Below are 16524 nucleotides of genomic sequence, written 5' to 3'. Positions count from 1 at the left end.
TAGGCAAGGCAACCTAGAGGAAGGAAAGGGAAAGGAGTTTTCCTGCTGTACTTGTTGGAAGCTGAAGCACAATCTGGCAAACTGGCACCAGGCAGGGCGTTCGCTGGGGAGCTCTGAAGTGCCCCCGGTGCTCCGCTACCCCTCCACTCTCCCTTTCCCACCAGCACTCTCACATTCATTCCTCAAAAACCTCAACGTCCACCTCGACCCGGAGCCTCAATCCACAGCCCGCTGCCTCTGCCTCCCCTCCCGGCGCTGCTGCAGCCCCGAAGCTCTGGGACAACCCAGAGCAGCGACATCCCGGGCCGCTTCCAGCGGGGCAGCCGCAGCTTCCCAGCGGGTTCTGGCGGCGTCTGCCGGGTCTGAGCCGGGGGGGAACCCCAGCGGGCACCCCGCGCCCCCCTCCTCGCAGGGCGCTCACTTTTGCTGCGATTACAGCTAATTAAAATTTAAAATTCAAATCAACTATCGAAAAGGTCATCTTGAACAATCCGTCGGCATTTGGTATTTATCAGCTGGCGCGCAACTACAGATAAACCCGGGGGGCGGGTATGTGGGGGGGAAGCGCCGCGGCCCTCGCCCCATCCCCGCAGCGGGGCCGGCGCCGCGCAGCTCCCGCGGCCGCGCTGCTCCGGCCCCGCGCTCCGCGGCACGTCGGGCTGCAGCGGGCGGGCGGGCGCACCCTGTCCGCGGCGGCGCAGCGGAGTTGGGAGCGGGACGGCGGCGCTGCCAATGCAGCGGCCGGGAGGGGAGGGCGGCAGCAGCAGCAGCAGCAGCAGGAGGAGGCGGCGAGGGGGAGGGCGCAGCCGGCAGCGCGCACCGGCCGGGCGGCGGCGGGGCTGGCCGGGGCGGCGGGGCCATTGTGTGCTCCAGACGGGGACACGGCCGCTCGCTCCCGCACCCTCGCCCGCACCCGCGGCTCGCAGCAGCGAAAGTATCGCGAGAGTGGCCGGCGAACAACCTGCTCCGCCACAGCCCCGCGCCGCGCCCGCGGAGCGCCCGCGCCGCCGCCGCGCACATGCGGACGCCGAGCGCCGCCGCCGCCCGCCGGTGAGTAAACGCGGGGAGACCCGCGGAGCGGAAGAAACGCGGGGGGAACCCACCGCCACGCCACACCCCGGCGGGGGAAAGTCCTCCCCGCAAAGTTGGGGAGCGCGGCTGTGAAGCGGGGAGATCCCACAAGCGGCTCCGCGGTGCTTCCCCCCGCCGGCCCCCCCCAGCGCTGCGCGGAGCCGGGCACCGGCGAAGGTCACCGCGGCGGGCTGCGGGGAGCAACTTTGCGGCGGGAGGTGGGGTCCGGGCTGGGGGGCTGGTGGTGGCGAGAGTGTCGGGGGGGGGGGCGGGCTCGGGGCAAGTTTGTGGGATTTAATCGCGGGCTATAAATGGGGCTGCTGGAACTTTAAAAGGCAGCAAGCTGTGGTTGGCTGGTAGCGAGATTTGGAGTAACATATGGCATTAAAAGGCGCACAGCTGGAGGTAGCATTTCCATCGCAGTGAAGTCAGAGCAGCTGACTCTCCAGCTTGCGGTGTAATTAGCAAACCGAGCACTCCTCCTTCCCTCCCTCCTCCTCCCTCCCGCCTGCCTCTCTCTCCTCTCCCCCTCCCTCCCTCCCGCCGCGCCTCGGTCGCACTCGCACCGCGCTCCCTCCTGCCCGCCCGGCTCCGCGCCCGCGGGCCGGCCCCGCCGCGCTCCGCGGAAGGTAAGCGCCCGGCCGCGGCACGCAGCCGGCTGCAGCCCCAGCCCTGCCCTCCCGGCGGCCTTCCGCCGCTTATTTTTCTCCTTGGCTTTTAATAACTTCAAGGGAAACTTTTTTTTCCTCCCCCCTTTATTCCCCCCCGCCCTTTTCGCATGCGGGGGCCCGGGCCTCTCCCCGCTCTGCCCCGCGCCCTCCTCCCCGCAGAGCCGCCGCTCCCCCAGCGCCAGCCGCCGCTGTTTTGTTGTGATTCGGTGCATAACGACTAAGGATAAAGTTTAAACGTGTGTGTGTGTGTGCGTGCGTGACGCGGGGAATATGCTTTATTAAAAGATGCCCCAAGTTAGCGTTGCTGGGAAGACAGCCTGGGAGTTGATGTGCTTTTTTTTCTTTTCGGGGGGTGTGTGTTTGCTTTCCTGTGCTTAGTTTTATTAAAGTGCTTAGTGGGAGAAACAAAGGTTGGAGGGGCTGCTGCTTTACTAGCTTTTGTTTACTTACAATCAAGTTTTTCCTGTTCGGAGCAGGTGCGAAAGGATGAGAAGCATGTTGTGTTGGGTTTTTTTTTCCTCCCTCCCTCCCCCCCCCCAAACTATTACAGACAATTAACAGTAAATGTTATCTCCAAGGCTGTTTCTTTGGCTTGGGTTACCAAAAAGCCGATCTGTTTGTTACAGCTGCTAGGAGGCTTTAGTTTACAGTAGCATTCAAGTTTTTCCTGTTTTGAACAGGTTATGAAGGAAGAATGGAGTTTCCAGACCATAGCCGCCAGTTGCTGCAGTGTCTGAGTCAGCAGCGTCACCAGGGCTTCCTGTGTGACTGTACTGTTTTAGTTGGAGAAGCTCAATTCAGAGCTCACAGAGCCGTTCTTGCCTCTTGCAGTATGTACTTCCATCTTTTCTACAGGGACCAGTTAGACAAAAGGGATATTGTGCATCTGAACAGTGACATTGTCACAGCCCCTGCCTTCAGCCTGCTGCTTGAATTCATGTACGAGGGAAAGCTGGAATTCAACAGTCTCCCGGTGGAAGATGTGCTGGCTGCGGCGAGCTACCTTCACATGTATGACATTGTGAAAGTCTGCAAGGGCAAGTTGAAAGATAAAGAATTATGTTCGGAAGAGAAGATTAATGATGAGGCGGCTAGTTTGGAGAAAGCGGAGCATTTTCTAGACGCCGGAGTGCCCCTGGTCCACGAGTTTGACCCAGGAAACAAACAAAAATTCAGCGTTGCAGAATACGAGAGAGCAGCAGGCAAAGAAAAGGTCAGCAGTCACCCCGCCTGGTCCTCTGATCATATAAGTGTCAGCTCTGTGCCGACAGAGGCAGAACCGTGCGCCGCAGCAGCTGGAAAAACAAAGGCTAATGTCAATAGTTCCACAGGACCTTTGTCCCAAAGGTCTGTTAACCATCCCCTGGCTTCGAGTGATGTGGACTGCGCGCTGGATTTGTCTTTCAAGCCTGTGCCGGGGAGAGATTCCTTACACCCCTCCTATGTCTTTGGACAGCTGGCTTCCGACAGCCAGCAGCAGGGTACCGAGCCACTTGTTAAAGATGAACAAGACTTGCTGTCAGATCAGGAGGACAGCGAAGCCAGGAGTCCAGAGAGTCAGCATTTTGGGAATTCAGCCAAAAGCCTAGTGACAGGGTTAGGACACATGTTCGCGGGGAATGGCAGCTCTCATGCCCGAGAGGAGGATATAGATCAAGAGCGAGACGAGAGTGAGGACGACATGGATTCGTCGGACATCTCCTCAGGCGTCCTGGTGCCTCCTGGGCATATCTGCATTTGTCCCCTCTGTAGCAAGGTGTTCCCGAGCCCTCACATCCTTCAGCTGCACCTGAGCTCTCACTTCCGTGACAAGGACGGCTCCCGGACCCGCCTGTCCCCAGACGGGTCGGTCCCCACTTGCACCCTCTGCGGAAAGACTTTTTCCTGCATGTACACGCTAAAGAGGCACGAGAGGACTCACTCGGGGGAGAAGCCCTACACCTGCGGCCAGTGTGGGAAGAGCTTCCAGTATTCCCACAACCTCAGCCGCCACGCGGTTGTGCACACCAGGGAGAAACCCCACGGGTGCAAGTGGTGCGAGAGACGCTTCACGCAGTCCGGAGATTTGTACAGACATATCCGCAAATTTCATTGTGGCCTTGTAAAGTCCTTGGTTGTTTGAGATGTGTGACTTTTGTTTTGTTTTGTTTCGTTTTGGTTTTTTTTTTTTTTTTTTTATATCTCCACCCCCCCCCCCTTTTAAAACAAAACAGGAAAAAAAAGGCAGCATCTGAATTTTAATTTTTTTTTCCTCCCTTTCCTTTATTTTGTTTTGGTGATATTCACTTCAGGTATATGATCTTTAAAAGATGCAGAGGTATACACTCCAGAGGCCTTTTAATGCAATTGTTCCACCTCTCCATTTCCCCCCTTCCCCTGCCACCCTCCCTTCCTAGCACAGTCCTTTAGGTCTTCTCTTATGCACCCATGTTACATTATTAATGTGAAATGATCTTAAGTAATTCTGCAATGATTTAGCATCAGTTTTCACACTGAAAGTACTTGCTTTGTGGTCAGGGTTTTGTTGGTTTGGTTTTTCTTATTTTTTTTTTTTACCTTTTTTTTTGAAAAAGATTATCAGCAAATTCTGGAGAAAAATTTGGCTTCCATTAAGGTCCCCAAATGCCCTCTGTGTGTTGCAGAGAAACATCTGAAGAGATGAACTATGATTTAAGTACATTTTGGTGTAGAGAAACGATGCAGAGTGGGCAGATGTACTTCTGTTTTACAGAGCTGGATGAGACATTGAATTGGCCCAGATTTTAAAGGGGTTGAGGATTCCTGGCTACGTCTTTGGTACTGGTCATTTTTTATTCTCTTTATTCCATTAATGGTGTTCTGCAGTTGGTCCTAAAATCTAAATGAGAAGTTTTTGCCTTGGGACTTGACTTAAATTTTCCCTTCCCACCCATCCTCCTCACAGGGCTGACCTGCTGAAAAGCTGCTTTTTAGCATAAAATGTGGATGGAAAAACACTTTCTGTCTGCAGTACATTCACTCCCGAAATGTTGACGGATGCACGCTAGGACATACAAAAAAATTGTATAATATGTGAATATTTTCATTCCCATATTGACACACAGAGGCTGATCCCATCCCCCCTGGAGGGGACAGCAGCTGTAAAGTGGGCAAATACCCCTCCTGATACCAGGTTTCTGGGGTTTTGTAGTTCAAGGTAACTCATACCTTGTGCATTAGGAGATGCCCTGCTGTTTTGCCTGAAAAGTTTGCTGCCATGCTGAAACCAGCAGCATGAAATGATATTTTCTTTTATTTTTATGAAGTTGGCGATTCCCTCTGAGCCAAGTTGTGTGCAATTGCTGGTGTTTCCAAGGGGCAGCGTGAAGATGAACTGCTGGAGGGAAAGCATGGCCTAACTTTTTCCCCAAGTCCCACCTTTTCAGGGGAAGTTTTTGGGTGTAATTTTTCTTTTATTTGTTTAGTTTGTTTGTAAACTGAGGCTGCCTGTAACTATAGCCAGTTTTACTCCAGATGTTTCAGTTTCTTGCCTAATAGATCATCATTTGGTCTGTGCATGTCGGTGGATATCACTTTGTTCCCTTCCAGTCAAATTACCCATTCAAGGTACATGTACACGGGACTGAAATATAATAATAATATTTGAGGGGTTTGAATGTCCTTCTGCTGCATTAGCATTGCTTCACCAGCTTTCTTGACACTCCTGGAGTTGTTTGGTGAAACTTAAGCGTGTGTTTTAAAATGAATTTGAAGCACTGAGTTAGGTTATTTTTAAAAGTTGTGCTTAAAATACTGTATTGCATCTTATGAAGAAAAAATTTCCCAATGCCTTTCCCCCTCTGGTCCAAAAACTGAGCACTACCTACATCAATAATATGGGATTGACTTTTTTTTTTAAATAAGTACTTCCTCTTTAAAGAAAATCAGGATATACTTGTTACAGCCTCTTATTATTCATCTCTTAAACTATGAATGTACATGTAATGTGAAATTTTGCTTTTATTTATAGTTTTGGGGTTTGTTTTCAGTTTAATTTCTCAACTGTAAAATATTTTTGCTGAACCTGTTACATATGAAAGTTGTGGGAGAGTACTGTATCTTGAACATAAGTGGCTTTGGTACTGTGGTCTTATTCTACTTAATCAGTTTTTTCTTTTTTTTTTTTTTTCTTTTTTTATTTTTGCTGTGATTGGAAATAGCACTGAACAAAATCCAGTAAAATTAAGTTATTTTTCTTTCTACTAAAATTAAGTTATTTTTTTCTCCTGAAGATACTTGATATAGTATTTATTAGATTTTTGTTTTTGAAGTGGAATTATTACTGTTAATCTATTTCAAAAGTAGTTAATTTACACTTTAAATTTTATAACAATGGGTTTTGCATGTTGAACAACATGTAAAGAGTTTAATGTAGAGTCAGCATTACTGAAGCTGGTAATCTTAATTTTGCATTCTTGTGACACTTTTGTTTGCATTTCAGTTTTTCAGTTTTTACTTTTTTTTTAGAAGATCATAAAATAGGATGTGCCATAAGAACATCATTAGCGTATGGAGCAGGGAAAAGTTGAAACAAGTTTTTGTCTGATCTTAGTATAGAAATAATTCATTAAACTGATGCTATGAGCATGCTCTGTGCTGCAGTGAATATGGGGCAAAAGTTGTTTTTGTTGGGTTTTTTTTAAAAATAAGGAAAAAAAAGACTTTCTCATTCTTGACTACATCATGAACACACTGTTCTTACAGTCTGGTATTTGTGTTCCCACTCCTCATAGCTTGAATTTCTAAAGTAAAGAAATGTTTGCACTTATTTTTGTTCTTAAGGTGACTTTTTTTTGGCTATTACTCTGTGTGTCTCTTATTTTTAAGTTGCAATAGCTCGGAGCATGTTTTCAAAATGGTTCATGGCTCTACGGAGAAGTACTAAAACATGGCACACTTAACGCTTGTCTCTTCATAAACTATTTCTCTGTGGGGCAGTTGCTGTCTCCATAGGGAACAGTCCTGCTCTGCATTTTAAACACTGGATTTGTCTTCTACTACAAACAAATACTGTGAAGTTAATGTAAAAAAAAAATCATTGATATTTTTAATTGTTTTTAATCTTGGTGCAGTTCAGATTAAATATGTATATTTAAAGACACTAATTTTTGTGGGAGAGTTTTATAGTATACAGTATGTAGAGAAGCTATTGGAATGGAATATATTTTATAAAAATGTTCTATCACTGTTTTATAGTGAACTATTTTTCCTTCAGTGTTAGTGTAATACTGTTAGTCTAGATATGACAATCGCAGGAAGAGTGATTCAGGCTACTGTTAGCGCTTAGTTTTGCGTGGAGTTCTGTTTGCAACTGTATCGGTATGTGCTGTACAATGTGACAATCGTGACTAGGATTGTTGTCTTTATAAATTTACATTAAATAAAACGTGCTAGAATTGTAAGCTTCAGCCTCCTCCTCCCCCCTTTAGCAGAAGGGGTGTGGTGTTTGGGATTTTTTATTATGTAGTAATAATGATTACTTCAATTGCAAGTATTTTATAATTTGCCACTTAAAAAAAATTTATTGCTGTATACTTTAATAATTTCTTTCTTTTTCAGGGCCATCTGGAATTTTAGGCGTGTAAGGAGCTGCTGTGTCTCAATCAGAGCCCTGACTGAGCATTTCCTTAGTGACCAGGCTGGACCTAACCCAGCACCATCTCTGCATTTTGACCAGGGCTTTTGGGGCTCTTTGAAGGGGCTCAGCGCTCCCTGGGTGCCCCGGGGGAGCTGTGGGCCAGCCCTGCCCCAGCGATGCTGCGTGGCAGCCACAGGCAGGGGCTGGTGGCCGGGTGACAAACCTGTGAGCGCAGGGGTGAGGTGGTGTGTGAGGACAGCCCAGCACCCTTGGGCTGATCCGGCACAGTTCTGGCTAACTGGCGTGAGGGGCTTCTCTTAAGTGCAGAATCTCTCCCAGCCTTGGGCTGCTGAGCTCTGACCCACTCCTGCCTTAATCCTTGGGCTGATTTTAGCAGGAGTTGGGGTTGGGAGGAGGAAGGCACGAGCTGTCTGTGCTGGCTGCTGCTCAGGGGAGGACAACAAGCTGGTGGGGAGGTTTGCACCTGTACCACGTGCACTGCGTTCTGTGTTTCTTAATTATGTGGAAGCAAAGGCTCCTGGCAGAATGGGACTGCCTCGAGATGGTGCTGGTTAAAGGATGGGCAGGTTATAGTTAATGCTGGTGTGGAGGCACAGCTATCGCTCCCCCCCTGCTACCACTAGCAGCTTCTTCGCAAGCGTCTCAAAATAGGTGGGTATTTCTTGCCTTCAAGCATGTGTCCTTCCGTAGAGATCCTGTGCCTCCATCCCCATCTGCGGGGAGGGCTGAAAGCTGCTGAAGATGCGTGATGATCTGCAATGTGGTGAAGTGTTAAAAACTATAAATATATTTTTTTTTAGGTTTTTTTTTTTTTTTAAATTTCTACCGCTGAGAGATGGGTGTCCCTGCAGATGCTTATTTGTGGCACTCTGTTTCCACTCTTTTGTGCTTTGTGGATGTATGGAAGAACATTCAAAGGTGTTTTATCTCACCCCTGCCCCCAAAAAATTTAAATAAATTTGCCCAAATCTGAGTGCGATGCTGGGGAAGGAGGAGGCAAAAGGCTTTTCTTTGAGAGAGAGGGTGCTCAGAAAGAAGCAAGCTTGAAGCTAAACCTGGGAGGTGGATGGCTTGCAAACAGGCTATAAATAACTGTGAGTAGATTGAGGAGAGCAGCCCACATCTCCTCTGGCATGGGCATGCTGTGCCCATTTTCTTTGTTGATAGCAATTGCTAATGTGAATTCTGGCACTCCAAATCCCGATGCCTGTTGTTCTGATAACATAATTAAATCTTAGGAATGTGAAATATAAAAAGCTTTGAGAAGAAACCAGGCCACTAAGCGGATACTGGGAAGGGGGGTGTGCAGGCTGTGTATGTACCAAATAAGCAATGGGGTTGCTCCAGGCAGGATTCCCTCCCTGCCAGCTCATGGCCACGTTGGGAGTGATCCTGCAACCTACAGGAAAGGGGGTGACCCTCAGGAGCATCTGCTGTCCTAGTCCCACTCTGCAAGGGCTGTCATCTTCCAGGATTACAGCACGTCATGGACTCCTTAGGTTGGCAGGGGTCAGCCTTGCCCATGCCAGCAGCTTGGGTTCCTGCCATTCTTGCAAAGCCTGGTTCTCCTTGGGATGAGTGTTGGGAAATGGTTTTGTTTATTTTTAGCTTTTGTTTTGAAGTGCTAAGTGCCTTCTGGAAAGTGGTCTGGCCTTGGTAGGCCCAGAGGTGGCTGTGGCTATCTGGGTGCATCCAGCCACGTGTCACCAAGTGCTGCTGTGCAGCTGAAGACTGCGGAGGAATGGCTTTTTCCTGGTTAGGTGATGAGATCTGGGTTTGGACCAAGTGCTTCCCAAGCATGAGGAGAGTTCATATTGACCCATGAGAGTGTCCCTGGTGCTGTTGGTGTCTATATTGTGGGGAAGCACTGTGTGGATTGATCCTATTTATTGCTTAAATTGATTAAATTCTTGCATGAATTTTATGAGGTAGGTGTCCCCCATGAGAAGTAGTTGGGGTAGAGGGGATTTTTGTGTTGCCCAGCTGGTTGGTAGTACTGTCACCTTCCAGCTTCTACTGTACTCGAGGTCAGATCATGCCACCCTGAGCTTTGCTTGCCCACCGGTGTCTTTCTGCGCCTTTGTGCTGAGCAAGGTGAACAGCAGAACATGAAACAGCAGCTGTTTTCTGAGGGAATCAATGACAGGTGTGACCCAGCAAAAACAGCCTATGTAGGACAAAGCTGGGCTCAAGTGAAATGGAGTCAAGCCTATGGTGCAGTTGGTGTGTGAGAACGCCTTGTCCTGGGAGGAGGAGGAGGATTCATGAGCAGAGCAGTGACCGACTGCCTGGAGAGCACTTTATCTCAAATGACTTGGTGTTTGTGCCAGGGAGACTCAGCTGGAAGTGCTGCAGGTTGAGCAGCTTTGTGCAGTGATGTCTCCTAACCATCAGACCAAGGGATCCCAGGTTCTTACTTCTCAGAGGTGGGATGACGCTGCAGAGGAGTGCCAAGCACTCTCCAAGCAGGCACCCTTGGTGTATGTGCTGTAGCCCTCTGCTCTTCCTGACATGCTCTTTTCATCCCAGTTAAAAAAAAAAATTGCTGTTTAACAGGAGGAGAATGAGCAAACATATTGGTTATTGTTACCTGTTTTCTGTTTGTTGTTCTCTCTTGTACAGCTGCTTGCTTCTGTACGCAGCTGGCTCCCCTGCCCTTTCAAAATGATCTCCTGCAGAAAACTGAAGTATTTGCCAACCTGGCTCTAAAAAAACCCTCGAACAACCACGTCTCCTACATCCTTCTTAATATTCTTGGGCCTTTGCGCATCAGCCTCCTCTGTGCCCTACCCCAGCTAGAGGAGCTTGGTCCAGGCAGGGATGAAGACTGATGCTCCCACCAGCAAAGCAACCTGGCCAGGCAGCGCTGCCAGTGTTTTCCAGCGGCAAAGGGTGGGCTCTGGCATCCCAATGGGTTTTGAAAGCTTTTCCCAAGGGGATTTTAAACAATATATATTATAGATGTCAGGATAGAATTGCTAGGAAAGGGATCTTCTCAGTCTTAATAACACAGGAATTTGGGAAAACAAAAATTCAAATGCCAACCTTATCCACAGGTTACTTATCCCTCGGGATAACTCAGCCCACACACTAGGTACTCTCTGTTCCCCAACCTTCTTTATCTCTCTCTCTTTTCTGTGCTATCCAGGTGGTGTTACGAACCATCTGCTGCAGTGATTCAGCAGAATCCATTTAGCGCTTTCCCAGAGAGGCCGGCATCTGCCAGGCAAGGGGGAGACCGTGGGGAAGCCCGGCACATCTGCCACCGTGTCTGCGAGCGAGGGCCGGGGTCAGCCCCAGCCTCCCCGGGGCCGCCCCGCGGGGCGCAGGTTCTGTGTGAGAGCACCGCGAGCTTCGCCCTCGTCCTCGGGGCTCGTCTGGCTCGGCCCGGGTGGTTAATTATCAAATGGCTGATTTGGCTTTGGGAGGGAAGAACTTCCCTTGCACTTTGTGGTGTTCTGCGGTGTCTGGCCGGCGCTTGGCAGGCACTGGACTTCCTGGCTGGCACAAGATGGGAACGAGACGGTGCCATTTTCGTTCCCAAGGTCATGCTGAGAGTGCTTGGACTGAAAAGCACCCGAGTATGAAGCTCTCCAAGGTGGGGGCAATAAGGGGATGAATTCCCCTGTGGGGCAATAAGACAGCTCCAGTCCAGCAGCATTTTGCAAAACAAATGCTGTGTGGGGCAGGAGGGGGACAGAAAGGGTGATGCCAGTTCTGCCTTGGGTATTACAAATTCCTTGGGGTAAGACTTTGCCTTGGGGTAGGTCTTTGAGTGTGAGAATCACTTGAATTTCACTCTAGGATGGGGGAAGATGATCTTTTGGATAACATGAAGAATATAATTAGCAGTCCTGACTTCCCAACCTATTGGTAAGAGTCAAGTAATGCTTGGCAGTGACTGCCAGCAAATACTGAGTCAGTATAAAAAGTAATACCTGGCAATGTGTTTTCAATGCCTGTATGTATTTGAGCCTCTGGCAGGAAACATAATAGATCTTGTGTTCAAAAATTCATCACATCTGTGCAATAGGTTGTGGCAACGAGCACTGAAACAGGACCAGGAACATTAAATGTCTCATCTACTGGAAGGTGTCTTTAGCTCATAGGCCAGTGATTTGGAGGAGCAGAAGCTGCTCTCTTTCTCACTCTGGAAATTAAATAAAAATATCTTAGTTTTAGTAGACTAGGAGTAGTCACACTGACTGGGGTTTCAACCCTTCTGATGTCTAATCAGCTGTCAGAAGAAGCTGCTTTCCTTTTAATCATTTCCTCTAAGATGTTTTTATACATATAACAGTTTTGTTTCTGAAAATGTTTTGTAAGCAACTCCTTTCACAATGTTGCTGTCAAGGATATGCACAAAATCCTTGGCACAGGAGGGAAAAAGACCTTGTCTGGGAATTTGGTCTGCCCTGCCCCTGGTTAGGGACAATTCACTACTAGTTTTACCTGAGGAATGTGTGTCTAAGCTGCTTGTAGGAACCTCCTTGGGCAGTCTGTTGTGATGCTCACCTCTCCCTTAGCTTAGAAAGCCTTTTTTCTCACCCTAATATCTAGTGCAGGTCATATGCTCTGATGTTTTACCTTTTTAGTTGGATAAAGAGGCAGGCTCTACTGGCAGTGTGATGCCTGAGCTGTAAAAATGGTCTGTGTGGGGGACTGACCCAGTTTATAAACTAGAACTGGATGCAGTGTTGGGCAAAGCAGCTGAACAGCAGAACAAGCTTATTCTGAAGCCCCCTGGGTGTTTTATTTCACAGCCAGGAAGATCTAGGAGGCCCCAGGGCATAAGCTGCTGTCTGTAGGTGGCCAGCATGAGAAACAGGCTGTTGGGTTAGTGCCTGCACAAACGCCTTCTGTGAAACGTGCAAGGTTAAGGCTGCATTTGTTCTTCAGGACACTCTTAGGGACTGACCCCTGCTTGGCCAGCAGTAGGCTGTGTTCTTCTGGGCCTTGTCTTAGGCTTTTGCTTAAGGTAGAATTTTGATCTCTTTTTAATGAACACAATTTAAATTTTTAGAGGTGTAGGGGGGAAACCCCGAGTGAGATTGCCTTCCCTTTCTTGTAGCCTTCAAACTGATCATCTGGTTCTGACTTCAGAAATAACCTCATTAGCCTCTTCTAATGAAAGTAATTTCTCCTGCATTAATTCAAAAGGAGGGTATTCAGATAGAGTGTGCTAGGAAAAGGGGGACAGGGACCAGGTTACACCAGGGGTTATTAACCTTTTGAGACCTACTGGGCTGGGGTTGGACCAGTGTGGGACTGCGTAGTCTGTGGTGGTGTAGGCAAGTGAATGAGGTAGTGAACGTGAGGGTCCTTCCTGCCTTTGGCCTGGTAAGGTCTAAATGCTTCAGCTGGCAAGAGTGTGGTGGAGAAACTCACTGCTGGAGGGAAAAGGATCTGGGGCTGCTGGGGGAATGCAGAGAAACACCTTCTCTGTGAGATCTGGTGCTGCAGGTGCCCATATCTCTGCTCTGCTTCGGGCTGATGGAAGGGTGAAACAGGATTAATCAGTCCTGCTCAGTCATCCCCTGGTCTGGGCAGCATTTTGTCTCCTGGTGCTTCTCCTACACCTGGCAGAAAAACTTTCAGCTCCATGCTGTTCAGGCAGTGTGAGAATTTTGCTTAAGCTCAAGTTTACCCAGGGAATGGAGTTTTGCTTTAGGTGTGGAGCAGGTCTGAGGGAGCTCTGTTGAGCCACTGAGCTGAAATCCAATCCTAGTTTCAGTGCCATGAAACTGGAGCACTGAATTCCATTCAGCTCCATGTATCCAGAGGTGGTACAGATGTGATACTGTCTTGTCTGGACCATTTGAAGCTGGGGAAGGAAAGGAGATGGAGTCAGGGATGCCATTCAGTGCAATAAGCCTGGGATGGCAGTGCTTGTCCAGGAGGGACACAGGCAGAGCTTTAGCCTTCCATGGCCTTTTGGAACTTGACCTTGCTGTTCTCAACCTTACCAAGTGTCTCATTGCCTGGGGCACAGCCAGCAGTGTCTGCAGGTGGTTCTCCATCCCCTCCTGCAAGGACAAGGCTTGTCCAAAGAGAGAGACAAGAGAGCCAGGCTCTGTACCCACTGGATGAGCACAATTTTGGGGAGGTCACAGTCTGAGGTGACTTGAACACAAAAGGTGTGATCATTTTTGGAGCAAAGAACAGGGCTCTGACCCTAAAATTATGGTGGTAGTGCTGCTGCTTCTTGTTGCTGGTGTAACAGGATGCTCTGGCTCCCAGAAGCCCCAAATTCCAGCAGGGCAGAGAAGCTGCAATACTTCCAAAGGCTGCATTTAACTTCTCGCCATCAGCAGAATCAGAAACGCTTCTTTCCCCTAAAATTAGGCTAAAAAGTCACCCATGACTTCCAGCAAAAAAGCCACCTGTTTTATTGGGCTCAGGTTTTTTAAGGTATGCTGCTTGTAAAACCAGAATTTAAAAGATCAGACAACACTTTGTTCTACAGTATTTTCAAACATCAAAAGATGCCAAAACTTACTGAGCACTGCTCTGAAGTTCAGTTTGAGCATAGTGACTTCCTCGTGGTGTTCACTGTGCCTCCAGTAGCATTCTGGCAAGTTCTTGCGATGCTTTATATTCACCTTCAAATCAGAAGTTCTAGCTTTTTGTTTCGTTTATTTTGAACTCAACAAAAAATGTCAGCTGCTTTCGGAATATGGAAACTTAGGAGATTTATCTTGGAAATGATTTTTCAAAACATGCCTTTTTGTGTGTGTTTTTCTCTGTTTACTGGGTCTTCAGGGTATGCGATGTGGCTGTGCACAGCTGATGGAGCACGGGGGAGTGCGGGGAGGTATCAGGAATGTAACTACAAAACCCGAATTTGTCCCCTAGGATGATCTCATGCACAGTCACAATATCTGGATCTCTTAATTCTCCTCTTAAGTTGACATATCTAAAAGCCTTGTTGCTAAAATGTCAGTGCTGGGAGTTTCCCTGGGAGAGCCCGTCTCCACATCATGACCTGGCACAAATTCCCTTAGCTTTTACAACTGTGTGGTGTTGAAGGGTTCTGTGGAAGGAAAATAGATGTAGTGAGATCTCTTACTGCATCGCTGGCTTCTGGCACTGCAGCAAAAGCTGACTGATTCAGTTGGTTTTAAAAAATGGATTGGAGTCTAATTTTTTTTTAAGGTTTTTTTTGTTTGTTTGTTTGTTTGTTTGTTTTTTTTCTTTTAAATCTGCTGAGGAAAGTATTAGATTGGCAGCCTCTCAGTTAAAAGTCTCCAGGTTTGGCATCCCTGCGGATTCTCACGTGTGGAGGTATCGAATTGCAGAAAATAGAAAGTGCCTGGATTGCTGGCTGTGTCCTGCGAGGCTCAGCCACGGGAGGGGGGCAAACTCCAGCTCAGCCGTGCAGAATTTTGCCCACGAGAGGCTGCTGAACGGGCTCTGGTGTTGCACAATGTCCGAGCGGGCACCACGGCGTCAGTACCTGCGAGCCTCTCCCAGTTCCTTGTGTACTTTGAAACCCCGAGGGAGGGAGAGCGCGGAATGAGTAAGTCATTGGGAACAGATGTTGCACAGTAGCAGCGAAACAAATATTTTGTGTTTATGCTACTTCCATTCAAGGGTAATGTTAACACCGATGTGTCTGTGTTAACTTGCCCTTTTCTCAGCAGAATCTCAGCAGACCATGGGGATTGGTTACTAATAAACGTCTGCGTGGAGCGGGGTGAGGGCTGGGCTCCTGAATGTGTGCGTTTGGTTCCTAATTCTGCAAAGCGTGTCGCTTATTCCCTTGCTATGTGTCATTTCTTCCCCTGCCTGACCTGTTTGCTCTCCCCCTGCTGCCAGTGGCATTTTGCTTTGCATAAGGAGGAAAGGCACTACCCAGAAGGACTCAAATTTTATTTTTCCCCAGCTTTTATTTATTTTTTTCCCAATGGAGTTTCTGAGTAAGAAGCAGATACCCTGGTGGGTTTTGTTTTTCTTCTCTTTTTTTTTTTTTTCTGAAGAGACCTGCCTATTCCTCTCGAGGCTTTTTCATGTAGATATGATGGGCTTGGGGTGCACAGCTGCCCCACCATCCCCTTGTTCTCAGCTTGGAAGGCTGGGAGGTGCCTGGCTCCCCAGCCCTGGAGGATATTATCCCCGTGGCAGCATCTGGCTCTTGGCAGGCTCTATGGGCAGCCGCACTGGCAGGGTTTGGAGTTCCCTTTTAGCTTTGTCGTGTGGTAATGTCAGCTGGCTCCTCGGGCTCCCTTGTTCTCTCGCATCCCTTTTCTTTTTGACAAACCTCTCTGGTCAATGAGAGTTCTCAGAATGCTCCCTGGAATTGCTGTGCACAAGGTATTTCTTTTACTTTGCTGCAAAGAGGGTCTTTTTGGCAATTTTTTGTTTTATTGTAACAGTAGGGAGAGGGGAAAAAAGCTGATCAAGTTCCTGGTAGCTTGTGGAATCTGTTAGTGTCAGTGGACAGGATAATTTGCTCAGCTGACTGATTATTTACAGTAACCCTAAAAGCATTGACTCCCTCCCCAGGAAGGAAGCACTGATGGTTTTAAACAGCAAGAAATGCCTTTAAGCAAACCAAGAGTAAAAGACAAAATGCGAGTTCTGCTGCTCCTCCTGAAAATGAGTGGTTTTGGGGACAGACCTCAGCTGAAGTAAATCCCACCTGTCCCTTGGATTGTGTCACTGTGCACTGTTTAAAAACCATCCCCCAAGGTTATTACTATTATTTTCTCAATGTATGAATAAGCCACTTACAAGGCATAGCTGCTATATTACAATTTCCTAAGAGGTGCTGGCATCTGGAGAGATTACATTCCACTGTCCCCTGGGATGGAAAGAATGAGTTCAAGAACAAAGAATGAAACTCTCACTTCTGCACTCAGAAACCGAATATTCACCGAAGGGTAGGGGCGAGCCAGTAACTGGACCACGACATTGCTGCTGCTTGGTGCAACCTTCCCCTTTCCTGCCAAAAATTGGGCTGCACTGAACCATCCATAAACTTCAGCTTAATAATACTCAGGCTGAACTTGGTGGGGGGGGGGGGGGGGGGAGTGGGGGGTGGGAGAGGAGGAGAATAAAAATCCTGTCAGTGGTGAACTTTGCAACACCGCAGTGTGTAGGATTAACAGCTCTGTGCTCCGGTGTCTATTTGCAGGACTGGCACGGTTCACGCCGTGGTCTTGG

General features: G+C 48.3%; 1 protein-coding gene across 2 annotated transcripts; it reads left to right on the top strand.

Moving 5' to 3' along the window:
• The first annotated feature begins 847 nt into the window (after nucleotides 1-847).
• ZBTB42 (zinc finger and BTB domain containing 42) lies at nucleotides 848-3866 on the top strand. Of its 2 annotated transcripts, none has more exons than XM_039553180.1 (2): nucleotides 848-1050; nucleotides 2423-3866. In XM_039553180.1, the coding sequence occupies exon 2, from the start codon at nucleotides 2437-2439 to the stop codon at nucleotides 3862-3864; it is 1428 nt and encodes a 475-aa protein (XP_039409114.1). In that variant the 5' UTR covers nucleotides 848-1050; nucleotides 2423-2436; the 3' UTR covers nucleotides 3865-3866. The 2 variants fall into 2 exon arrangements, with proteins under 2 accessions (XP_039409114.1, XP_039409113.1); XM_039553179.1 differs by lacking the exon at nucleotides 848-1050 and adding an exon at nucleotides 1661-1700.
• The last annotated feature ends 12658 nt before the right edge of the window (nucleotides 3867-16524 follow it).

Source organism: Corvus cornix, chromosome 5 (genome assembly GCF_000738735.6).
Source record: "Corvus cornix cornix isolate S_Up_H32 chromosome 5, ASM73873v5, whole genome shotgun sequence".
Lineage (NCBI taxonomy): Eukaryota > Metazoa > Chordata > Aves > Passeriformes > Corvidae > Corvus > Corvus cornix.
The sequence above is the reverse complement of the archived record's forward strand: the minus strand, read 5'-3'. Positions and strand labels throughout refer to the sequence as shown.